General features: G+C 38.5%; 1 protein-coding gene across 1 annotated transcript; it reads left to right on the forward strand.

Moving 5' to 3' along the window:
* The first annotated feature begins 68 nt into the window (after positions 1–68).
* Positions 69–24,735, forward strand: pard6b (par-6 partitioning defective 6 homolog beta (C. elegans)). Its single transcript, XM_053483368.1, has 3 exons — positions 69–318; positions 2,689–2,911; positions 21,355–24,735. The coding sequence occupies exons 1-3, from the start codon at positions 256–258 to the stop codon at positions 22,233–22,235; spliced, it is 1,167 nt and encodes a 388-aa protein (XP_053339343.1). The 5' UTR covers positions 69–255; the 3' UTR covers positions 22,236–24,735.
* Positions 24,736–26,595: the final 1,860 nt, after the last annotated feature.

Here is a 26,595-nt window from a genome sequence, read left to right on the forward strand (position 1 = left end):
ACCCTGAAAGAGAGAGAGAGAGAGAGAGAGAGAGAGAGTTGAAGAACACATTGTATTGACAGCAGCCGTCTCTCCACTATTCCGCTCGGAGAACGACACAGAGTGAGACGCAGAGCCGCTCGTGTTCACCTGGATTACGCGGAGAAGGAAGCACGTCGAGTTGGACTCCGCAGATGAGCGCGACAGCCCCGGGAGGGCAAGTGTGTGTGTGAATGTGTGTGCGTGTGTTTCGCAGCAGGCTCCGTTCAGCGAAAGATGAACAAAAACCACCGAGTGCCGAGCAGCCGATCTCTGAGCGCCGTGGAGGTGAAGAGCAAGGTGCGCAGGCGGATAATCAGCTCTCACTTCAGCACAACACACACACACACGGATTAGTCTGAATCTGTGGCCACCATTAGCTTTTAAGTTTGTGTGTTTTATTTTGTTTTATAAGTGCAGAATTGATATAACCGACATCTTTTCGGATTTCAACTTAATTAGTGTATAAATAATAAGTGTGATGTCGATCTTGTAAAACATGAACTTATTATTTTACACACGTCCTGTTACTCGACTCAAGTTTGTGGATCTGTTTTAGTCGACTTTCGACCTTAGCTGTACACGCTAAAGTTCTTAACGGTTATACTGTTTTACGACGGTGTGGTATAAAGAAATAATTTGGGGTTTTGAAATTCGGTTAACGAAAGATAATATTTTTATTTTTATTTCTAACATTTATCACTACAGTAACAGCGAAACAGCTTTGTTTGTAGCTCAAGCCTTAACACCTGTAGCTGCTGAATCGGAAGTTGGTGTCGGTCGCTTACCTGTGGAGAGCCAACCGGGAGAAACTCACTTATTCCTTCACTATATATATATACAAGTACGCATTTCCACAGTAAATGAATTCATATTGTTAGTGAGTCTTTAGACCCTTTTTTTAATTAAATGAGTAGTCATTTAAGTGTCTTGAAATCAAAAAGAGAAAAATTATAGTTATTCGTACTGTAAAGGTAATTGATACAATAGTATATTAAAATGCATTAGTTTTGGTGATAATCTCATTAAAACATGTTTTTGTAGTGTACAGTATGAGTCATATCTAATTTTTTTTCTGAGAAGCAGTAAACTACAAAAAAAGTTTGAATGAGATTTAAAATAGTCTGTCATCTACCGTAATTATATTTTCAAACAAACTTAACTTGTTTCTAAACAAATATTTTTTTTCCTACCACATGGGATGCCAGTGTGTGAATATTTTAGAGTGTACGGCCTGATGGATTATAAAGACATGGCGTCCTAAGACTAATTAAAGCATGTGGTGTTTTGAGACTGGTTGAGTGTATTGGGTGGGTTTCGAGACTGATTTGCTCACAAAGCTTGGAGAAAATGGCAGATTAGAGACTTTTTAATGTGCACAACTTTTGATAATGTAATGTCATGAAATGCATTTCTGTTGTACCACCCAGAAGCTTGTGCACTTAACAAAGATCCGGTTATATCCAACGTGATAAGTCATGACTGAATTCTAGCCACTGGCTGATCCACCAGTGCATCGCTATTATAAATGTAATAAATCATTTATAATTTAATTTCAAATTCAAAGTGGCAATACATGAATCATCACAAAAGAATCGCAATTTATAACTGAATAAATTTCCCCCCCTATCTCTACAGTAGAATGTAATATCTGGCTCCCCAGCAGCCATTCAGTTAGCAAACATGGTGCATTTTGCTTGTGTGTCTTCCTGCACACCGGTCCCTTTTTCTGATACCCTTTATTTATTTTGCAAAAATAGTTTGTTTGTTTTCAAGGTGGGTGAAATGTGTGTATGTTTGCTGTAATGTCACACAAGTGTTGGGCAGTTTAGTGATGGAATGTTGTGACGTCCGACTCGAATCTGCGCGAATCTGATTTTATCTTTATACAACATTGTGGCTTCTTTGTTATTAAAAACAATTAATTTGCTGCTCAGACGGGTCAGATGACTCTCGGTGATAAACCTGCAGCTCTCCGTCACCAGCAATGCCTGATGATAATCGAGCCTAGCTCACAAATGTGTGGCATATGTTAATAAAAATACGTCACCTTGTCATCATGCATATATGATATAACCGTGTCAGGTTATTGTTCTTGTTAAGATCAGTAAATATACATGACGTGAAATATACATATACAATAAATCCTATGCAGCTGGAAAAAGGTTATTATTAAACTCTTCTTCAGATTAAGCTATTTTTTAAAGCTAGAGAACTTAAAAGCCAGTGAAGTTTTTTCAGATTTTGTGAGGGTGGGGTGTATCTCGAGAGCTATCAGTTGGTGTGTGAATCATTAAAAAAACGCATTTTTACTATGATTTCCTATGATTTTTATGAACTAAATTACTCAGACAACTCAACTGGCTTAAATCAGATTGATTGGAACTCCAGGAATTGAACCCCACCATCTCAATATGTTTATTTCCATGCTTAAGAGGATTAATTTGATTTGGTGAATGATTGTTACCAGAGCATTTGAGGAAAAATCTAGTAATTTGTTACGCTTACTCCAAAGAAATAATCAAATGTATTTCAACTTTAATGTGTATTGTATGAGCATATTGGTTATAGCATATATAATTATTTCTAACGATTAGTTCATTATGTGTTTGTGTGCACGTGTTCTTCAATCTGTTTATGGATGTTTACTCTGTCTACATCTCGTGCCAGTTCGGAGCGGAGTTCCGACGCTTCTCTCTAGACCGTTCCAAACCAGGCCGCTTCGATGAGTTCTATGGCCTTCTCCAGCACGTGCACCGTATCCCCAACGTGGAGCTGCTGGTGGGCTACGCCGACATCCATGGAGACCTGTTGCCAATCAACAATGACGACAACTACCACAAGGCGATCACCACAGCGACGCCCTTGCTCCGCTTATTCCTGCAGAGGAAAGGTAAGGTTTGGGTCAGAGGTCAAAACTTTGTGCTTTTAGGGATAAGCTGAACTTTGAAGTCCAGCTAGGCTTCATTCTTTGCATTTGCTTAAGTGCAAAGCAAATTTGAAACGCATATGATTCGTCACGATTTTGCTTTAATGTAGAACATTTAGAGAGACTTAACGTTGACTCTGGTGACGAGGTGTTTGTATTTAATAGCTTTATCAAGTCGGAGTGTAAGCAGTCATGCAGTAAACTCTGACATTGTTTTAGTTAGTCTGTAGCCTAACAGTGCGCTCATGCTTTAAAGGGAAAACACACTTTTTAAATTAGAGCTTGCGGTACAGCTCTGGCTCTTATGATATTCCCAGTCTTGCGTCTGTTTGACAGATTTCTAAAATGTGACATACCACATTAAATTATTTGGAGGTCTTGTTGTAACAAGCCTTAGCTGCTATTTAAGGCTGAGCTTTTGGGAAGTTTAATCCTCATATGCTCCAATTTGTTAATCAAGTCATTAGGTCTTGTGATCCTGGTGGAGGTAGTAGAGGTATTTGCCTTGGCCAATTATATTATATAATATTTATATAAGTGGCTGCATACTTTTAAAATGAAATAGGAATGTTTTTTAATTATTGGTAGATTGGAAGCTTGGAGTACTTTGAGTAGCATAATTCGTATTTTAAACACTCGTAAACCAGATCGAATTTTCCAATAAGAAATAATGGAAACTCAATTTTTTTGTTCCACAGCCCCAAAACAAATACATAAAAATAATTAACACAAAATATAAAGTTAAAATAAAACAAATTAACCTGCACTTTACCCTAAAAAAAGTATAATGTCTGTATGTGAGTGTGTCAGAAGCTAAAGTAAGGAGCCCCTCCCCTCTCCCCCTTGTCATCTTACACGGTTACTCTTCCTCCACTCTTTTTTCACACGCACGCGCACACACAATGGAAGCACTGTTTTATCGGAAAAATAAACAAGAAATCTCTCTAATGACACTCAATTGAGCGACACACTAACGGAATTACTGCTGTAAAGTAAAAATAAAAGAAATTAACCTGCACAATCGCGACAGAGCAGTTTTTCTGTGTAGAGCAGGCTGATACAGAGAGAGAAAATTAATCTTTAACCTCTCTAATGAGACTTACTTTGCTTTACACACACGCTGTACACATGCATGTGAAGCAATATAATTTCTGCATATAATTTAATGATCCAAATAACAAAGTTTGAAAAACTCACAGGGCTGAAATTTTTGTCATATTTAAACCTTGATTATTAATTGGTCATAGAAATTATAAGAATCAAAACGCATACAGAAACAAAATAAAATCAAAACGCATACAGATACAAAATAAAATATGTTTTACGTACACACACGTGGTCACAGTGTTATAGTAAACAGTACACACGTGCACGGATGTTGATTATACCACTAAGAGACGTGCACTAAGACCCAGCAGGGGAGACAATTACCCACAATTTTCGTTTCACTGTACTTTTGATTGTACAGCTTTTGCTGTAGTTGTTAATGTCTATTCATGTTTTTTTTTTCTTTATTGATATATTTTCCCTTAAGCAGGACCCCCAGTGTGACTGAGTTACCAGGGCGACTAAGTCTAAGCCTTGTCTGTGTGCCATATGACCAATAGACTAAGCCACTTTATTTGAAGAAGATTACAGGGGTCACTGTGTAGCCTTGCATGTGGCTGTGATTCAGTTACTCATTTGACACTAAGCGTCCTGCTGTGCTCTGTCTTCTGGCTGCACTCACTCAACCACCAGTAGCAGCAATGCCTTTTAAATCCAGGTAGAGGATGAGATGAGAGGATGAGATTGTGTTTTATAGTGTTGGTAAAGACGCATGTTGACAGTTCTCCCCTGCTATCTGTCTGACACATAGTCACAAGTCTGGACAGGACCAGCTTGTATGCGATTCTTCGTCCTCACCACACATCAGTTTGTTCCAGCAAAACAGCAGTTATTTTTTATTTCCTACTCCAATGTAACTAAATTAATTAAATGACTGCTTTGCTTTATGAGCTTGTTTCAGTGGTAGATTTTTTCAGTACTAGTGTAAGTGTTGCAGTATTACTTGCTGTAGTACATTTTTGGACAAAGTGCATACTGCTCAGATTACACAGTCTTTGCCAGTAGAAGAAAAGATCCTCAGCAGAATTTTCTAATAGGCAAATGCATATTATACACTATAAGGCCAGAAGTATTTTGACACATGATCATCACACCCATACGTAGGTTTTGTCGCAAAGTCAGAACCATGCAGTTGCATTTTTATATATTTGTATGCTAAGACATTCTAATTTCCCTTCCCTGCAACTAAGGAGCCCAAACCTGTTCCAGCATGACAATGCCCCTGTGCACAAAGCAGTGTTTATAAAGAAATGGTTTGTCAAATCTGAAGTGGAAGAGCTCGAGTGACCTGCACAGAGCACTGACCTCAATCCCCCTTGACATCTTTGGGATAACCCGGAACGCTGACTCTCCTCACCCAACCTCAGCGTCTGACCTCACTAATTCTTCTATGCTCATTCTACTGGCTGTAACTCAGGTTAAGCTCAAATTGGTTCAATAAGATTTTAGTTGGAGTGTTTGAGGTCAAACTGGTTACAATGTTAGGGTGCATCTATTAGTCTGGTCCAGTTTTTTGATTTTTAACTGCATATAATTAATGAACCAAATAACAAAGTTTGAAGAACACATAGGGCTAAAATTTCACTCGTATTTAAACCTTAATTATTAATTGGTCATAGAAATTATAAGAATCCCCAGAACACAGAGGACACAAAGCTGCCACTCAACAGATTGCTAGATAATTATACCAATTAAATAATTAAATACATGTTGTGTGTCACATCCACAGCTTATTTTCTCTGTGCCCGTTAAAATCTCAAGGACATATGGCATTGCCTAAGCTCTTCAGCTGTCCTTTGGCTCAGTTTCCGCCTTGCAGCTCAGTTTAGCAACTCAAATCTACAGAAAAACAAAAAATTATCCCGCAGCCTAGAAAAGACAACGCACTTACAGTTCATTTTGCACAGTCGTGTCGATCCAGAATGTCTTTCTTTCTCTGATCAAACCAGGCTTGAGTTGAATTCTTGATTGAAAAATGACACAGACACTCTCAGGCCAGGTGTCTACATCCGAGAATCGTGGCTTTTGGTGTCCTTATGAGTACAAATCAGACCGAAGGCCTACACAGATCAAGGTTTGCGGTACATGTGAAAACACCATTACTTTCATCCTTATTCTTATTCTGTTAAACTGTTGTCACTTGAAGGAACCATTTCATCTGCTTCATAATCCCCCCACCCCCACAGCACCCCCACATGCTGGCCTATCACCATACCCCCCCCCCCCCCCCTTTATAAAATAGGACTGCTGCAGATGGTCAGGGTAAGATGTAAATATCATTTTAAAGATAATGGAATGGCTAGTATATTATTACAATTTGAGTACATTACTGAATTAAGAGAAATGTTTTTATATATTTGTCATAACACTTTTCTAATCAGCAAGTATCGGGGTGAAAAAGGGCTGAAAAAATTTTGGCCACAAGTGTCAGAATATTTAAGGTTGTAATCTGATTGGCTCTCTGCATTTAGATTTCTTCCAGCAGATTTAAGCTGGAGAAAAAATGGAGGAAGATATGTATAAAATCCCATTTTTTTAAACATTATTAAATTATTTAGCTTTTAGCAGTTAATGGTGAATTACAAAGGTAATCTCACATATTTGCTGAAAGACTTTGATAAAGTAGTCTGTTTTGGGTCATATTTCAGTCAAATTAGCTGTGCAGAACTTGGCATTGTTTTCTGCTGAAACAGAAAAAATTCTGGAAAATGCTATGACATGCGACACCTGCCTATCAAGTGAACAGTTTTTTATAGATGGAATACTTTACAGATGCGGAAGTGTTTCAGCAATGGGAATGAAACCCATATATCAGCTAAGATGTTGATTCTTTTGAACCCATTTGTTTGGATTTGCTTCTGGATGTGATTGAGTTTTGTTTTGTATAAATTGCCACTACTAAAAGTTTAAAAGCCCTGTACACTAGAGTAAGCTTTTAAGTCCAAGCTGACCCTGAACACAATGAAGTGGTTACTAAATGAATGGATGTCGTGCTGTACGCTCAAGACTCCTGTTGCGAGAGCATTTTGGGCTCAACCCTTATACGCCAGAGCATTTTATTATTTTTTTGCATTACTATATGTTTTCATATACGTATTGGTGTCAGTATAGAGTGATATGCTTTTTTTCAGCACAACCTAGGCAACATGATGGAATTAATTAAATTAATTAATTTATTTATTTTAACCAACTGAACAAACATGATTGAGCTAGATAAATAAAAGCACATAACAAATATTTAATCTTTTTTCTGTGACCAAAAAAAAGTGATAAGTTTAACATTTTTCCCCCATCATTTAAATATTCCATAATAGTAATAATAACTTGGGTTCTACCTGACCTTTCCGAAAAAAAACAAATGTACAGTTAAATGTCTAAAGCCTCCCCCTGACCTGTGTTGTGTTTCCGGCACAAATCCAAGCTGCTTGAGCTTTAAGGATTACAGTAAATCGCCCTTAAATGAGCTACCTGGTATTTCTCAGGTAAAAAAAAATATTTAATCAACAGAAATATTATAGGCGGTGAAAGCAGTGGAGAAAACCCACAAACCACAACACACTGTTCATAATCAGTATTGTGAATCTCACTTTCTTACCATCTCTTTGGTGACTAATGTAACACTAAACCGCACACTTCATCCACCTGCATATGGTTTCTGTCTGGGCATTCTGTTCATCCATGACGTGATGAAATTCATGTTCCACAATTAGTCTGTAAATGTGTAACAGTCGTCTTTTTGTTCATAATGTTCTACTGAGGGGAAATTATTTACAGATTATGATTAGATCTGATTACAAATCACTAAGCTCCAGTGTTGTGGAATTTATGTAGTGTGGTGTTTTATAGCTTTGTAGTAATTTCGAGTTTAGGGTTTGGAGAGTTTATTCCAGGTCCTTCAGTTTGTCTGTGTTGTGTGAGTGTGTGTGTGTATGGGAATTATTTTGCATACAGAAGTGGCCTGAAACTAAGTCAGCATGCCGAGTCTTTCATGCTGGTATGTTGTATTGCCTTAATGATATTCTGACGTCAAACCACTCAGCGGTTTAGTTTTATTGTCCGTGTGTGCTGCCACCTCCCTTCACCCTCCAACACACTCACTTTCATTCGCACAATGTGCAGACGGCTGCAATGCCACCAGTCTCTCGCCTGTTTACCTGTCGCCATGGTAGCAGTGAAGAGGCCAAAGCCTCTTTGCACTTAGTGATGAGGGATTCTTCAGAGCTGATGGGAGCAGCAAGGCATGCTGGGTTAAATACCACGAAAAATGCACACTGGAAAGTCATTATCATGCACAGCCATGGATGTTTTGTTTGGTTAAGGTGTGGTGGTGTGTGTGTGTGTGTGTGTGTGTGTGTGTGTGTGTGTGTGTGTGTGTGTGTGTGTGAGTCTATAGGCTTGTTGTTACTGATAACATGTCCTGTTCCCTGGTCTTTCTGAGTCATCGTCATGTTTGCATTCACATTCTGATCCCATGATTACTCATGACTATGGCAATAGTTTCAGCAGCCATTCCAGTTTTAATTGTCATAAGGATATTTCTGCTACACCAGGTGATGTATCCCCTTTTTAAGGCAGTGTTGTCTAAAATATTTTGGTCCAACTGCCTACTATAGGAATAAGCTATTGATGTCGGTTCGGATCAGAAGTAAGAAGGTATGAAGAAGTCAGTACCTACCAGTTATGTAATATGAACAAGTTATGTAATAGCCGCTTAACCAGGGTGTTGTCTCAAAACTTTCTCACTGGATTAATATATTTGAAATAAGGATTAAAATGTCATTAATCTTTCGAAAAAAGATTTCAAATAATCCTGCACGACAATTTCATATATACCATTATAAACCAAAATTCCAAAAATATTAATGTATCAAATTTGCATTTAAGGAGGATAGAGAGTTATATAATGTGTGTTCCCTCTAACATGAGAAACCTATAATAGAATAAATGACAGATCTCTTCCTCCTCTCATCTGCAGACCTCCTGTCAGTTTTTTAATTAATTCCTAAATGAGTGTAGGAAATGAGCTGTCTTCTTCTTCTCCTCCCTTTTCCATCCCTCACTGCTTTCCTCAGACTCTTCTGCTGATCAAGTGAAATACCGATGCACTGTGCTGACTGTAGTTAGTGCAACTGAACTTTATTTCCTTTCTGTCTACCCCTTCAGGATTTGTCCTATTATGTTTCATTACATTAATATGAGGCCATATCCTTATTTATTCCGTCTTAATTCCCTATATCTTTTGTATTAGACATTTTAATCATGTATAATTATTCTATGAATTATCTTTTGTCTATTTTTACTTGAGCAAGATTTCTCTACAAAGTTCTTACAATGTCTGCCTCATGTTATTCAGGGTCTTTGTTAGAAAATAAAATTTTCTTATGTGTGCTAGTTGGTTTCGGTTTCATGATGAGAGAGCTGCCATCGCACAGATTGTGATATTCTATTTAATTTTGTGTATTTTTCCATGTTCTCACCGTCTCCATGTGGATTTTTTTGGAGGTTTTCCAGTTTCCTCACAATAACATGCCAGTAGGTGGACCGGTTACTATAAACTGCCACTCAGTGTTAACTAGTATGCGTGTTGGTCCTATGTGTTTAGTTCCACTGTTGTTCACAGGGTGGGCTCCAGCAATATTGTGACCCTGCCCACAATAGAGCAATTGCTGACAAATTAGTAGATTATTAGTTTTTAGAGACATCAAAGAAAGACAGTTCTGTAGCCTTGGTTCTGGAAGCCACTTGCTCCACAAGGTGGTCATGTACTGTAACACCACCATCATTATGTTTCATTAAAGTTTTTTGGTGTGCCGTTTCTTTAAGCTGCGTTTTTTTTTAGACTGACTTCTTAAAGTCATCAAAGGCATCCATGAAGCCTTTGGCGTCTCTTAAATGTTATTTCCTGACTGACAGAGGAAGAGTTTTCACTGGTGGTAAAAAGTACAGTGCTGTGCCAAAGACTTGAGCCCCCTCAATTCTTCATTTTTGCCTTCAAAGAGTTAGACTTTCTTGTATTTGAATGTAGTCTTAAGAGAAAGTACTTTTGTCGTTTTTTGGCTCCTACAGTATGTTTGGCAAGTTTTTGGCCCCCATTTTTAGTTTAATCCCTGTACCTTATCAGTTTAAAGGAAACTCTTTTGTTTGTTAAGCTACAAGCATAAAAAACATCTAACTTGCGGCATGAATTACTGAAAAACTAGTGCAGTTGATGACAGATAATTAGGCTGGTGATTAGTATACTGGTGATGCTGAATGGTTAACCAGACCAACCAGACATCTGTTTAACGATTGTTAAACCTATTTTAAGATATTTTTTACTCCTGTCACACTTTACAGTTTCAATATAACAATTGCTCATTGGTTAATGCGTTGGACTACGGTTCAAAAGGTCTTAGGTTTAAACCTCACAAACACCAAGCTGCCCTTGAGTAAGGCCTTTACCCTTTAATGATATAAAAAAAAGTCGCTCTGAATAAGGGCGTAATGCTGCAAATGTAAATACAAAATATTTGACTATATTTCAGTTGTTGATATAATGTCATTTCCTTTATTAACGTTCATTCACTAATGTTCACTCCCAGCTTTGTGTTTTTTGATGGCTTTCTTTATTTGTAATCATTTAGACTGTTGTTATTTTAAACAGGTATTCAGAACTTTCTGTTCATTTCCTCAGTTGCGGTTAGACACTGGCTGCTTTCTAGACTAATAATATCCACATTATTGTAACCTGAAACCTTTGCTATTTTCTGTATGGTCTCATTCGAAGCACCTCACTGACTCAAAGCACTGATCTCCTTGCTCAGATCGATCCAAACGCAACACAGGATCAGGTTGCAACTGTGATTAACACAGCATTGTGAATGGGCTTTTAAGACACTGGCTTAGATCTCTGACAGAATTATATGATGTGCATCTTATTGAGACGGAAGTTCTTTGCAATTTAGTAAAGTTGATTTCAACTGTTGGATAAAAATACTTCAGCTAAAGGCTTCTGGTCTAAGGTGTGTTTTATGACTTGAAATTCTTTCAGGCAGAAATTGTTTTAGTTCAAAGTTCAGTAGTATCATATTCAGGCTCCCTTGTATTGGAATGTGGGTTTTACAGTAGGCCTGTTGGAGTTTCATCTTCTAACAAAAGGAATGTGAAAAACCTCCCTCTTTCTCTGGTGAAACCAGGAATTTGTTTAATTTTCCATTCATCACCCAACTTGGTTAGGTGTGAGCATTAGGGGCGTGCTCCTGAGCAGAGTGATGTTTGTGACGCATGCAGTGAGATTTCCGTTTCGGTTTGAGGAGTACTGCACCTCCCTGTGAGTTTTACTGGAGCAGGAAGTGAAGACTGTGGTGAAAGTAAGGACTCCCGAAATGATATGTAGGTTGTCCTGAGAACAAAAAACTGTATTATGTCATAATGGCCCAAGGCATGTGTGTTTGTGTGTAGAAGTAGGAACTGTCGTGAAGCGAGTGATGGGCAGATAAGGACTGTTTCAAGGAAAAGCAAGACCTGTACTGTAGTGAAAAGAGAGTAGATCTTCTCTAGTAGTTTCTCTACACTGGCTAGATTGGACAGGACAGAATATCAGACATATGGAATAAACCTTGCTGGAATGGCAGGGAAAACAGCAGGGCTAGAAAGTGGATGGTGAAAATAAGGGCTGTTTAAAGTGTGGTGGCTGCTGTACTCGTGGGCATTGGGAGCTAGCTCTGAAAATATTATATTTGTGGGAAATATGGTGGTATTCAGTTTGAACAATTAATGCTAAAACTGTGCCTGTTTACAAGGTTCTAGTTCTACTAAAAATTAATTATTATAAAGTTGAAGGAAGCAGAGATGATGTTAAGGTGACAAGGATGAAAAGGATCAAGAATGAGTCCATCAGAGGGACAACCCATGTTAAATGTTTTGGAGATAAAATCAGAGAGGCCAGATTGAGGTGGTTTGGACATGTTTAGAGGAGAGATTGTGAATATATTGGTAGAAGTGAGAGAGTACATGAAGTTAGTTGGTGTTAGGGAAGAGAATGCAGAGGATAGGGTTAGATAAAGGCAGATAATTCGCTGTGGCAACCCCTAAAAGGGAACATCTGAAAGACGACAACGAAAAAGAAGATACTGTGTCCAGCCCCTTTATGACACATAGCTTTTGCTACCGGCTTCCACACTTAGCCTACGTTTATACTATTCACACTGGTACAGTGGGGCAAAAAAGTATTTAGTCAGCCACCAATTGTGCAAGTTCTCCCACTTAAAAAGATAAGAGAGGCCTGTAATCAGAAAATCACATTGTAGGATTTTTAATAAAATAATTGGTAAATTCCTCAGTAAAAAAAAAGCATTTGGTCACTTACAAGCAAGCAAGATTTCTGGCTCTCACAGACCTGTAACAATTTCTTTAAGAGGCTCCTCTGTCCTTCACTAGTTACCTGTATTAATGGCATCTGTTTGAACTCGTTATCAGTATAAAAGACACCTGTCCACAACCTCAAACAGTCACACTCCAAACTCCAAGACCAAAGAGCTGTCAAAGGACACCAGAAACAAAATTGCAGACCTGCACCAGGCTGGGAAGACTAAATCTGCAATAGGTAAGCAGCTTGGTGTGAAGAAATAATCTGTGGGAGCAATTTTTAGAAAATGGAACACATACGAGTCCACTGAATCTCCCTCGATCTGGGGCTCCACACAAGATATCACCCTGTGGATTCAAAATGATCACAAGAACTGTGAGCAAAAATCCCTGCAGAGACCTGCAGAGAGCTGGGACCAAAGAAACAAAGGCTACCATCAGTAACACACTGCGCTGCCAGGGACTCAAATCCTGGCGTGCCAGACGTGACCCCCTGCCCGTCTGAAGTTTGCTAGAGAGCATTTGGATGATCCAGAAGAGGATTGTGAGAATGTCATATGGTCAGACGAAACCAAAATATAATTTTTGGTAAAAACCCAACTTGTTGTGTTTGGAGGAGAAAGAATGCTGAGTTGCATCCAAAGAACACCATACCTACTGTGAAGCATGGGAGTGGAAACATCATGCTTTGGGGTTGTTTTTCAACAAAGGGACCAAGACGACTGATCTGTGTAAAGGAAAAAATGAATGGGGCCATGTATCGTGAGATTTTGAGTAAAAATCTCCTTTCATCAGCAAGGGCATTGAAGATGAAACCTGGATTTCAGCATGACAGCGATCCCAAACACACCGCCCGGGGAATGAAGGGGTGGCTTCGTAAGAAGCATTTCAAGGTCCTGGAGTGGCCTAGCCAGTCTCCAGATCTCAACCCCATAGAAAATCTTTGGAGGGAGTTGAAAGTCCGTGTTGCCCAGCGACAGCCTCAAAACATTACTGCTCTAGAGGAGATCTGCATGGAGGAATAGGCCAAACTACCAGCAACAGTGTGTGAAAACCTTGTGAAGACTTACACAAAATGTTTGACATCTGTCATTGCCAACAAAGGGAATGTAACAAAGTGTTGAGATGAAATTTTGTTATTGACCAAATACTTATTTTCCACCATAATTTGCAAATAAATTCTTAAAAAATTCTACTACGTGATTTTCTGGATTATTTTTGTTGTTGTTATTTTGTCCCTCATAGTTGAGGTATACCTATGATGAAAATTACAGGCCTCTTTCATCTTTTTAAGTAGGAGAACTTGCACAATTGGTGGCTCACTATATACTTTTTTGCCCCACTGTATAAAAAAAATAAGAAAAGAAAAAACAGATTTGATTTGCATTACATTGCATTGGGCATTGGCAGACCCCCCTATCCAGAAAAACTTACTTTTTATCTCATTATACCTCTTCTGGTCAGTAGTCCAACACCATAACCTCCAAGTGCTCTGCTTTGGAACAATTTTCCCTGCAAATTCAGCCGTACGTTCATGTGGGTTTCATTAATTGTTTTTAAGTGAAAATCAGCTACAGACATGAGCAAAATTGAAATGCAGCAGAATTTTTTTTTTTCATTACAGTGCATTGGAGACATTTTTCCACATTCCTAACAGTCAAACAAATATCTACGGTATATTACCAAGCTGAGAGTTTTTGCAGCAGTTTTTTTGGAGGTTAGTGCTTACTTTCATAAGAGGTTATTGTGACAAGATTACCTGCAAGTCATCATCAAAGTCTGAATTTTTCAAACGTTTGTTTTCCTTAACAATGAATTGCATAGACCTCAAACAGCTCCACACCTAGCTGCAAGAACAGCTAAAGATGGTCAAAGTTTAAATCGAATTTGATTACTGTAACACAGCAGCAGATCTCTGAGTCCAGTTTATCATTCATCTGTGTGTTCATGCTTTCAGTATGGGGTAACCGGTCTAGGTGACCCCCATTTTTTGGATCAAGATGTCAAGAGGAAAGACCTTAAATCAAAGTGAAAGTGAATTCCAAGGCTGCTCAGGTGTGTTTTCCAGTAGGAACAGTGAATAAAGTTCTTGAGGGAACTGTGCATTTAGTGCGGGATGTGATGAGACCCTCATGAAGAATTAAGAATTCTCAGACAACAACTGCATGACTGTTTTCCTTTTCTTTTAATTTGTCCACCATTAAATATTTAAACAGTGATTTTTTGTTGTTGTTATTTTGCCTCAAAAATGAAAATATTAATTTGTGATAGAAATCCAGTTTAGGCTGCACAGTGGCATAATGGTTAGCACCGAGGCCTCGCACCTCCAGGGTCGGAGTTCGATTCCCGTCTCGGATACGTGTGTGTGAAGTTTGCTTGTTCTTCCTCTACTTGTTGGGTTTTCTCTGGATACTCAAGTTTCCTCCTGCTGTTCAAAGATAGGCAGTGTACCCTGCCTGAGTCCCCTGGGAAAGGCTTCAGGCTCCCCCCGCCCTCAAGCATGTTAAGCTGTATAGAGAATGAGTTCAATAATTCAGCTTCAATTCTGGCAGTTGTATCTCAGTGGTTAAAATGTTGAACTTCTGCTCAGAAGGTCGGAAGTTCAAATCCCAGCACCATCAACCTGTCACCCTTGAGCAAGGTCTTCAGCCGTCAGCTGCGCAGCTGTATTAATGAGATAAATGTAAGTGGTGCTGGACAGAGGCATCTGCCAAATGGCATAAATGTTTAATGTGAAATTCAAGAGGATAACAAAAGTACTGCTTTAACTGCTGCTTTAACTTTAAGTGATCAACAGATCACTGTTTGGACATCTCTTTCCCTGCTATAGCTCAGTCAAGGAGGACTGTCACTGCCTTTGCTGGAGGAATGTGTTTGTGGACACCAGCTTTAACCCAGTTACAGCAGCCTCAACAGAGAAATAAAAAGAGGCAGAACGAGCCAGGTATCCCTTAAGAGAGATTGCAGGTGTAGGACACAGAGAGAGGGGGGTGGGGGTGCAATTGCAAGAGAGTGCTAAAGGGTGAGTGAGGAAGAGAGAGAAGAGACAATACCAGAGAGATGACTACTGTCAGCAAATTCAAAACTGATGTACGTCTGTATCAGAAGTGTCAGGCTACACAGGGGAGGAGTCTCCTGCATCCTCCCACTCTCACTCACTTTTGTACACACACATACAACCTAACCCAAATAAAGAGATTAGGACTTGTCTCTTTGTGTTCTGTGTCCCACAAAGATCTGCAACAACAGTTTCCTGGCCTTGTCCATCTAACAATACTCGTTACAATAGCACCGCGGTCTGACCCAAATCAAGCTAATGATATACGAAGGCCTGATCACTCTGAATACAAACCTCGTACACGTCATTAACAGCACATGAACACATGACCTCGGGTTGTCCTTAGCTTCGCAGTGCCTCACATTCCAACCCTGATCTAATGATGTGTTATAATTTGTTGTCAAGCAATAAAACATTTGCCTGCACTGTCATTATTTAGGTAATTCGATAAAAGAACAGAAGACCTTGTCCTTCGTCATACCAAAGTGAAATTAAAATAGCATAAATAAAGATGACAAACCACAGATGTCTGCCCAGTCTGTTATTTTCAGTTATCTGGCACTTTATTAAATGCGAATATAGCCGCATGTTGTTTTCTCTTTTTGTTAATTCATAACTCAGAAATATTAAAATAGTTGTTAGCCTGTTAGTACATTTTAGCTATATGCCTCAGTTCCCACAGACTGCCGTTCCACACAATGTAGCATAAAAATAACTATTTTCTGTATAATTGAAATTATAGTTTAATTGCAATATTAATATTGAACTGTAACCTGAAAGGTGGATCCAAATGATTTTCCCCTCCCATGCAGAGAAAGAAGCAAATAGATCTCTGGTACTAAATTTAGGCATGACGTCCTTATTCTCCAAGACAGCTAATATAAATTGAATGTAGTGTTTCCATTAAAGCTGGAATTTGATAGCTAATATTCAGTGGGTTTTTTCCCCCCATTTTTTTTTACCGCTTCTTTTTTTTTCTTCTTCTTTTTCTTTTTTTCTTTCCTTAGCGGATTGAGAGTCAGCATGAGTAGAGACTTTTTCACTCCCAGATTGAGAGTAATATTGATGATTTAGGACGAGTCAGGACACTAGAACACTAAATCTTCTGATACTTCCCTTTATGTTTTATTCCCTTCAAACTAATTAATACTAATATCTAGGTGCCATTCAAGTCTTTCAGAGTAAACGTGATTATAAAGTAAACTTTGCCTAAAGAGTTTCAGTGCTTATTGCCATAATTACATTTTAACATGCTTGCGTACACATAGTATTAAAAGCATTGATTTAGGGCTGGGACGATTATTTTCCTGGTGGCGTATTGGCTAGTAAATCTCCAGGGTTAAGGGTTGAATCTCACCTCTGGTCTGTGTTCATGAAGTTTAAATGTTCTCGCCGTGATTGCTGGGGTTTCCTCCTGGTCATCTGCTTTCTTTAAAATCCAAAGACATGTTGCGTAGGCTAATTGATGTTTCTAAATTGCCCATAGTGTGTGAATGTGTGTGGTGTGCCCTTCAATAGGTTGGCACCAGATATTGGGTTTCCTGACTTGGGACTTGCCTTGCCTGAGAATGGCTCTAGGCCCCTGTGACACTAAACAGGATGAGCTGTACTTAAAAAAATAAATAAATAAAAAAAAGGATGGATGGATGAAAATTTTTACCTGAATCTATAACCGAGGGATAGAACAGAACAGGGCATGCTGTTAAGGACAGTGATAAATGATAGGCTGATATGACATGCTATTCCAAAGTAGATTGTTTTATTATAAGAGCATGAAATGCTAACTTTTTTCCTGTTAAAGAACAGCATATGTTTTTGTAAATGTAATTTTAGTTCCTCATCTGTCTCTAATTACAGATGAAAGGTCGGGGTATATTAAAATTGTGGAACACCCATAAAACATTTTAAGTGCTAGTTACAAAAACGCTGACGACATAGAGTTCTTCGATAAATATTAATTAATCATCTACTTGCAGAAGTCCTTACCATCTGATCAATTCCTAATATTTTAAAGTAAGAGGCAGTTATGAGGACTGTGGTGTCTTAAAATAAAACATGGGCTTTATCTTGTATCTAACGTTTTGAGCTGAAAATTTCATCAATACCAGTATGAATCAAGACCAATCGGTTTTGAGAATTAAACACATTTACTAGTTTAAGAAACAAAGAAATATATACTGTATATTTCACCTTCCACTCCTAATAGTTCCTTTCAATGTTGCCTTTTTCTTTCACTTTAATTATCTTTCTTTCTCTCTCTCTCTCTCTCTCTCTCTCTCTCTCTCTCTTTATGCCTTATCAGTTGAAGGTGTACTTTATCCAGGCAGTGCCACCAAGGTATGTGCAGAATGAGCCCAGAATAGCAACATCTCAGGAATTTTTTTCCCTATTGAAAGGATTTTTTTTTTTTTACCCCCTCTCCTTCCCTCCTCTTACTCACCCACTCTTTCTCTAGTCCTCAAAAAGCACTCATTATGCCCCCCTTTTATCCCTCCGTAACTGGAACACAGTGGCACACACTGACCACGTGGGACATACACGGCCCGAGAACCTTAAAGAAACAGGATGCCTTTCAGAGACGGTCAGTGTTACGCTGTGCAACAAAGCGCTCTGGCTGGTCAGATAGTAAACACAGAGCTGTAGAGCAGCTTCACACTAAATGCCTTGAAGGGAGCCATTCAGCGAAGCAAGACATGAGCCATCACATCTGTCACATGGCCCTCTGCAGAACTGCTGAATATTGGATGAGGCTAAGCCGTGGCTCAGGCAGTGACAGGCTGGCACACAAAGCCATTCATTCATTCATTCAAAAAGTATATATTGCAAAATGTTTCATAAGTTTTTTTTTTTTGTCTTTCGCAGGGTTTTTTTGTGACGTTTTTGAGAATACCTTTATGCCATATTTGTTTAAAGGCAATATTGATCAGTGGCCTTACTAAATCCTAAATCAATGCCGGCACATTAACAAGCACCTGAATCTCAAAGAGTTTCCTTCACTTTGTGTAAGAGGATAGCTAGTTGTGATGGTGGTGTTGTATTTCACTGATGTGAGGCCCTATTCTCTCACATCGCCTCTGTTGACCAACTGTTAAGACACTGTTTCTTGTGTCAAGGGCGGTTCTAGCTTGAATAGATCAGAATAGATTGTCCTGCTTCGGTCTCGAAGCAAATTAGTCATGGTTTGTATAGTTGGACCTACAGCATATCACGTTAATGAAGATGAGCTTGAGTGGTGATGTGAGTATCTGTGTGACTGTGTACACTTCCTGACCTGAGCCCATGTCTAACAAAAGCTCTGATGGTTGCTCTATTACTTATGGTTTTGAAAAACCCTTTGCATTGTAATTATTATTTTTTAATTTTTTTTCCTTTCCACCGGGCTGTATAAACTGACTGGACACTTTATTAGGAACATTTATTGGGATACTAATATAAGGTAAAACCACTTTTTTTTTGCTCTCCAAACAGTCTCAATATGTCATGTGATTCATTCTGCAACGTGTTTAAGATTCTTGTCCGTTTTGACTTCTTAAATATTGGTTTTCGATCCTGTTGACAATAAAGGACACTAACCTCCCTGTCATGTTAATAGAACCAGATTTTGTTTAATCAGTCTGAAAATTATAATACAGTGTGATTGTGGCCCTAAATAAATACATTGTACATTATCTGAGTTACTTTAGCACTTCATCCATCATCTCAAATAAATCTGACCGAACTCATCAACAATGTTGGCAATTTTAAAATATTTAGCAGAATACGTTTTCTCAGACAGTGTCATGCAAACTGCTCGGCCAGAAAAAAAAAATTGAATTCTAATATTTAATTTAATCACCTTTAGCTTTGATTTCAAAACACAACAAGGTGTGTATTGTAGGCATTATGCATGATGGGTGCACTGCTTTATGGGAGATTCTACCCTTCTTAGCCTGATGCATCCCTCACTCTGGAATCTGAACTCATAAGACTACTTTTTTTTATTATTATTTCTTCTAAGTCCGATATTTATACTTTCATTTTAAATCTCATTAATTGTTTTCTTTGCTTAAAGCAGCACAATAATTTGACCTTTTTTTTTTAACCAGGCAGTGTTCTAATTGTCTTTGATTTGATACCTTGAGGAAACCTGGCCCAATTCTTCCCCAAGTACATAGTATGGCTGGCTTATATACCAAAATATCAGCAATTTTTCCCTCACTAATTGGACTGTTGGAATTTGACACTTTCTTGTGTGGTAAAGCAGGCTAGCCTTGGCCTTTAGCAATGTGCACATTATCGACTACTTTTCCTTTTGTATTGATTAAACAGCAATGTGTCATGAGCGTTCAGCAGACTTAAATGTGTATGTTAGGGGAGTTTTAGAAGTGCTTCTTTCCTTTAGAATCATCTGTAGCCCCACCGGGACTAGAAAGGGAAGAGTTGGCATGATGTTAATGAAAGAACGATAAACTGCTATGCTTGACTGCACAGGCTGAACACACTCTGCATGTGCATGCATGTTTCAGAGAGGATAGTTCACATTAGTGCTTGAGTATGCTCCTGAATGTGAGCAGAAGAAAGAGCTTTGAGATTATGCCTGAAGGTGTACTACGAAATGTAGCTTGTATGTGATCGTGAATTCAGGTTAAAACAAAGAGCACGTCCAAATAGTTTTATCTCTAGGTAATCGAAAGGAAGACCATTGCACGGTGTAGACAATTAATCCTTTGTGTGCACTTGTGCATGTCTGCTTATTCGGCCTATATTTAGGTTTCGCTGCCGCAATTAATTGGTTCACTTCAAGCAGGCATTTGTTTGATACATTTAAGCTGTCTTTTGATTAGGTAGTGTTATCTTTAAAGGCATGCAGATAGGTATGTCTTATCGTGTACTCGTAATTGTACTTATACTGTAACTCTCTTAATGATGATAACATGATAAGGAATCTGCTTAAATGAACAGGTGCATATAAAGCAGAGGTTAAGTCGAGGGAGCGAGCTTTCTGCTTTCTCCCTAATGTCATTATCTTCTGCTAACATGTCGAATACATTTTCCCATTTTAGAAAACACAGGGTGTGAGATTTTGTTTGTTTTTGGTTTAAGTGAAGGACACGGAGCAGTAGAACACAACAGGTGCATTAATGCGTCCCAAGTTAATGATTAGAAGAAGAGATTAACCATTACCATTTACCCAGGACAGTCGTGATAATGTTCGACTGCAATACTATCAGCACTGTTTCTACTTCTGACCCTTTTCCTGTCTTTTATTCCCCTTCTTTACTGTAGTACTTTCATCCTGAGTATGATTGTTCGTAAAGGTAAAAGTCTACTAGCCCAGCCTTGTGAGTAAGTCTCTGTGGAATTTGCAAGCGGCTGTTGACGGAGGGAGAAGGAGAAGGCGCACAGGAGACTCATTGAAAAAAGGAGGGAGGGTGACAGGAGTTTTGGCCTGGGTTTACAGTAGATTAAACTTCAGATCATTGGTGAAACTAACGCGGCAGGCATTTTTCTACCTGGTATCCCCTTTAGGTTTGGAGCACTTCTTTGGGAACGGAGAGAGTAATTTGTTCTGTGTAGTTTAAAGAGGTTTAACTGAGAAAGAAGTTGTTTAACACTGATGTTAAGTTCTTGCTGTTTTAATGCTTATCTATCTTGAACGCGCTTGCACAGATTGTTTACTTATGTACGTAAAAAGCAATTCTGTTGCACCGAAGGTCATTTCTGTAATAAAAAAAAAAAATGTATGGAGCTGTTTTTCTTCAGTGCTATTATATTATGATTATAAAAACTGTTAATGTTTTATTTTGTCAGTTTGTTCATGAATAAATGGCTAGTAAAAATGAAAGAAATGTAAGATTATATAAATTTTTTTTTTTTTTTTTTTTTTTTTACTAATTTGTGTAATGTCTTTTTGCAGAGGAGGCGGACTACTCGACATTTGGCACCAACTCTTTGACACGCAAGAAACCTCCCCTTGCTGCAGTGCTCCTGCGCCCTGATGCAGGCAGGAAGAAGCCAGCTGTAGTCATCAGCCTTCCCCGAGACTTCCGTCCTGTCTCATCCATTATCGATGTAGACGTGCTGCCTGAGACACACCGGCGTGTGCGCCTTTACAAATACGGCCAGGAAAAGCCGCTAGGCTTCTACATCCGAGACGGCTCAAGCGTCCGAGTCACTCCTCACGGCCTGGAGAAAGCACCGGGTATCTTTATCTCACGCCTGGTGCCCGGAGGCCTTGCTGAAAGCACAGGCCTGCTCGCCGTCAACGACGAGGTCCTCGAGGTCAACGGTATTGAGGTGGCCGGGAAATCGCTCGACCAGGTCACGGACATGATGATCGCGAACAGCCACAACCTTATCATTACAGTGAAGCCGGCCAACCAGCGCAACAATGTGGTGCGCCACAACAATGGTGGAGGTGCGTCGGGCAGCTCGGGTCGATCCTCAGATAGCGGCGCCAGCTACTACAGCTACCCCGCGCCTGACGCTATGGCGACAACCCCTGCACACATCATCCAGAACTTCCATCCTGAGGAAGTAGACAGCGATGAGGATGATGAAGACTTGGTGATTGAGGCAAGTAGAGATAGTAGGCTCATGCCGGGGTCAGGGATGGAGGCTAGCTCCAGCATGTCCACCCTGCCTAGGTATAAGCCTCATTTTGATCTTCGAAATTCCAACGGGACCTTTCAGCCTTCCGTTATGAACAGCAGCAGCAACGCAGGGACACTGAGGGGCCCTGATCGAGGTGTGCAGACGCAGAGCTTGGAAGAGGACGGCACAGTTATTACACTCTAGAAACAGTCAAACGTCAACGACAGACACACACACATGGCGGAGCTTTAAACTGAATATACTGAATATACTGAATATAAGCGGTATATACAAAAAAAAAAACGTCCTTACCATATTCACACACGTTATTTACAAATACAACTTACACTTTACTGACGCACACAACACACTCACGTGCCATAAGACTAACGATGAGATTTTACTCTGTGAGATTACTGAATCCACTTTTGAATCAAATTTTTTATTCTTTTTGGAAAGGTGCTTCGGAAAATCCACAAAACAGCACTCGTCTTTAAAGCACAGATCTTTTTTTCCTGCTGGAGGAACCGCTACAGACTTCCCTCCATAATCTTTGGCACAATAACATTTAATGGATTTGACTTGAGTGTGAACTTGAGGATAATTGCACATGTATGCAGGTTTTTCCTGCCTGTGGAACTACAAAGATAGACCTCTTTGTGACAATTTCGGTGACGACAATCTCTTTTAATGCCCTCTGTCGAGTCAGGTGACTCTGGGATCCAAACAAACAAATTTCAGTGACTTTTGCGTTTCAAAAATAGCACAGTAATTGAGCTATGGCTACACTGTTATTCTACGCGAGGCATATGGAAGCCTGTGTGATATTAAGTTTTTTTTTTGTTTTGTTTAGTTTTTTCCCCCGAATGTCGACTAAATTTAGGATGCTTTTAAACTTTTCTTTGTTCAAATTAGTTTTTACCTACACTGGTTGGGAGATTTATTAGGCTTGTAATGGGCCTCTGCTAATGCTTTTAATCATTGCCAAGGACCCAAAAATCATATTTTTGTAGCAGATATTTAAAAATTTTTTTTTACTTTTTATGATTATGACAAGGGCTGTCTCCCCGCTCTGTTGCATCTAATTTATGTGATGTTTTTCTTTTAATGATGGCACTAATTGTCAATCTTTATCGCAAATCAACTATTTTGTCTTAGCACTCTGAAGTGAAATAATTCATGTGTGAGGAGTGTGTTGAAACCCATTCGAATAATACACAGTGAGTGTGGAATATTAGATAGAAAACGGTTTTAATCCATCACAACCAAATAGTGGTACAGAGCTACAGGCTGCAGAAGGAGCACTTTTGTAAAAACCTGCTCCCAGGTGACTTGCTGTGGCTGGTCAGAGAATGAATTCGTAACTGAACTCTGACCCGCAGTACATCACCGTTGAGCCTTTCTCTAGTTATAACTGTAGCAGCAGATATATGAACGCTGATAGAGGTTTGTACGCCTGTGTGACGTGAGCACTGGCTGCATTATTCTTATCTAATAAAGATATCCTCCACTAAGGTACATTCTGTCACAAAAAAAAAAAACACACACCTGTACTTGTTTTCCATTGCTCACTTACTTTTTTAAATGTTGCACTGCTTGGTGCTAAGGTAAGAATTTCCTTACATCATATGGTGAACAATATTGATCACGTATGTTTCCTTTCCTTTAATGCTTCTGAAATTGGCTTATGTATAAACATTTACACACTCGGGAAACAGTTACCTACTACCTGAATACTTTGCTTCAAGTTAACTTTATTATTGCTGATACATTTGCGTTAAATCTGTATGGACAGCCCATTTGTAAGTTCAAAGGCAATATAAAAAAAAGTTAGATTTTATATTTAAAGGATGTACTGAATATACATCTTGAATGTGATTGATATTTTGATAGACTGCTGTGCCTCATATATTCTTAACCAGTGTTCTTAGATCATTCTCCATAGTGTAGAACACCTAGCTTTATCTTCCCGTATTGTACTCGAAATGAGAATTAAAAACACTGGATGACTGTGAGCAGAACACATTCCTGTCCAGTTTCTTCCCCTCGTACATAGACGCTTTAATAAACTCAATATTTTAAAAAGGATTTTTAATAGTACAGTAGATATACTGTAGTATGACCAGATTGTCCCTTTAACCTATAATTCCTATCTGATCTTCATTAAGACCGGATCAAATTGCATTATAGGAAGCCTAATTAATTTATTTTGCTAACCACTTTACTACACTTGGGATTGTAACCAGATGTATTTATTTTCTAATCATCTCTCTTTCTCTTTTTTTTTTCTTTTGCTTTTGCTTCATAGATGATCATGTTTTGGGGCCACGTTTATTTTTTTTAAGTAGGCTTAAATTTTTTATAGAGCATAAGTTATAGATAACATTCTGTTTTCCATACTGTGAATTTATTTCATTTCATTTCTGGAGGAGAGCTGAATGAATCAAAGACCATGTACTAATGGACTTTTGTTTTGTGTGTGTCAACTCTTTTCGTTTCTTTTTGATAATGAGCAATGATTATTTTGCTTCTTAGAGAAATCCTATGGTATAGATTTGTACTTAAAGGACCAGTATTTTCATATTGCTATATACTGTAAGTTTGTATCACATTAATTAAACTGTTTAAAATGATAAATCCTATATTAAGACTTAGATGCACATGTATACATTAGTCTATAAGCTGGATGAAATAAACTAATGTTTAGAAATAATTCTACTGGCATGACTGTTTTTTTATCTTCATGTATCAGGGTTACCAAAACTCATTTAAGTTGGTTAGATCTGTACTGTATAATATTATCACTTAAACATATATTTAATACAAAGAATAAATAGAAGTGGTATGATTATCTGGTTATGTTTTTGTTCAGGAGTCTCTAGACATAAAGGTGAATAGCTAACCTGGAAAGAAAATGGATGTTTGTGAGCAGGAAATGTGAACAAATGTTAAATCTTATGTCATACCGCCCTCTAGTGTTCAAGATTATGTATTAGGTATTCGGGCGTCACTGAAAACATATTGGCTGCTTTTAAATAACAGCAATATGTTTAATACTGGGGATGAAGAAAGCAAAAGATGTATTATAATGTGATGAAAACAGGAAGAAGAAGCCACCATCTGTTATAATATTATGCTACTACTGTGTGGTACCATAGTTATTCTATGTGGTATAAATAATGTTGTCAGACAAGATTTGCTTAATATACCATGCTACTACAGATAACTGGATTGATTAAAGGTTTCGTCTTAGTAAGGGTTTGTGTCACAATATACCACATGGATAAGCCGGCATTAGTCTTCCAAAAGTGCTGGGTAATGAATGTTTAATGGTGGAGAGCATTGTTGCATAAAATTGCTCCAAAATTAATTTATTTGGTTTTAATATCTTGTGACTTAAGAAATCACAGCATATGATTTGCAATATTTTCATAGTCCTCTAATCAGGCCACAATGCCTAGGAGCATTGTCATTCTAGAAGAGACCTTACCCATCCAGATGTCATTATATAGTGAAAAAAGAAAAAATGATTTTTTTTTTTTTTTTTGTACTGATTTGAAGTTCCCTCTACACCAGATATATTGAGATTTTGGGGGTGGAGTGAGGGGTCAGATAGGAAAAAACAACCGTTTAAAAAAGAACAATTAGAAGACATTATCAGACCTACCAAACTTACTCCACTTTGTGAAATTACATTTAATTATGAATAAAGAATAAATTAATTAAAAAGATGCAGTTTAGCCAGTCGACATTTGTTTTGGATGTTTTAAAAAAGTGACTACGCCCTACAATCATTGTTTTCTCAATGTAGACTTACTGACCACTATATTAGGAACACCTGTCTCACCCACCCACTCATGCAATTATCTATTCGGCCAGTCCTCTGGATGCAGTGCATAAAATGTCACACCTTTTGTTAATGTTTACATCAACCATCAGTGACGTGGCATGAATATTGGTGCCAGACAGATTTGTTTGAACTTTTTTATAACTGCTGATCTCCTGACATTTTAGTTTCTAGAATTTAGTTAAAATGGTGAAATTAAGAAAATGCATCAAGTGAGCAACAATTCTACAGACAGAAGCACCTTGTTGTTGAGTAAGGTCAATAAAGAATGGCCAAATTGATTTGAGCTTACTGAAAGTCTGGAGTAACTCTAGAGTAGCTATTCTTACCAATCGTGACGAGTGGGAAAAACACCTAATAATGCTCAGCATTGAAACTTAGAGAGGGATGTGTAAAAAAGTTCATGTCAGATTCCATGTCTGTCAGCCAAGAACAGAATGCTGAGGCAGCTGTTGGCACAGAATCAAAATCATGAAAGTTCAAGACTGGAAAATGTAGACTGATGAATAATAATGATAATTTCTGAAATCTCTTGAGGCACACAGATGGTAGGGTCAAAGGTTGGCGCAAACAGCATGAATCCATCGACAGGCTGGAATCCTTGTCCAGGCTGGTGAAGGTAGTCCAGTGCTGTGGGGAGTGCTTTCTTGGCACAATTTTGGCTTGTTAATACCGATCACTCATTGCTGGAATGCCACAGGCTATTTGATAATGTTG

This window comes from Clarias gariepinus, chromosome 22, assembly GCF_024256425.1.
Source record: "Clarias gariepinus isolate MV-2021 ecotype Netherlands chromosome 22, CGAR_prim_01v2, whole genome shotgun sequence".
In the NCBI taxonomy this organism is placed as follows: domain Eukaryota; kingdom Metazoa; phylum Chordata; class Actinopteri; order Siluriformes; family Clariidae; genus Clarias; species Clarias gariepinus.

Excerpts from the sequence above, each read along its gene's own strand:
- pard6b (XM_053483368.1), top strand. The coding sequence starts at position 256 with ATGAACAAAAACCACCGAGTGCCGAGCAGCCGATCTCTGAGCGCCGTG. Across the intron at positions 319-2,688 it reads CCGTGGAGGTGAAGAGCAAG|TTCGGAGCGGAGTTCCGACG; the intron begins GTGCGCAGGCGG and ends ATCTCGTGCCAG. Across the intron at positions 2,912-21,354 it reads CTTATTCCTGCAGAGGAAAG|AGGAGGCGGACTACTCGACA; the intron begins GTAAGGTTTGGG and ends GTCTTTTTGCAG.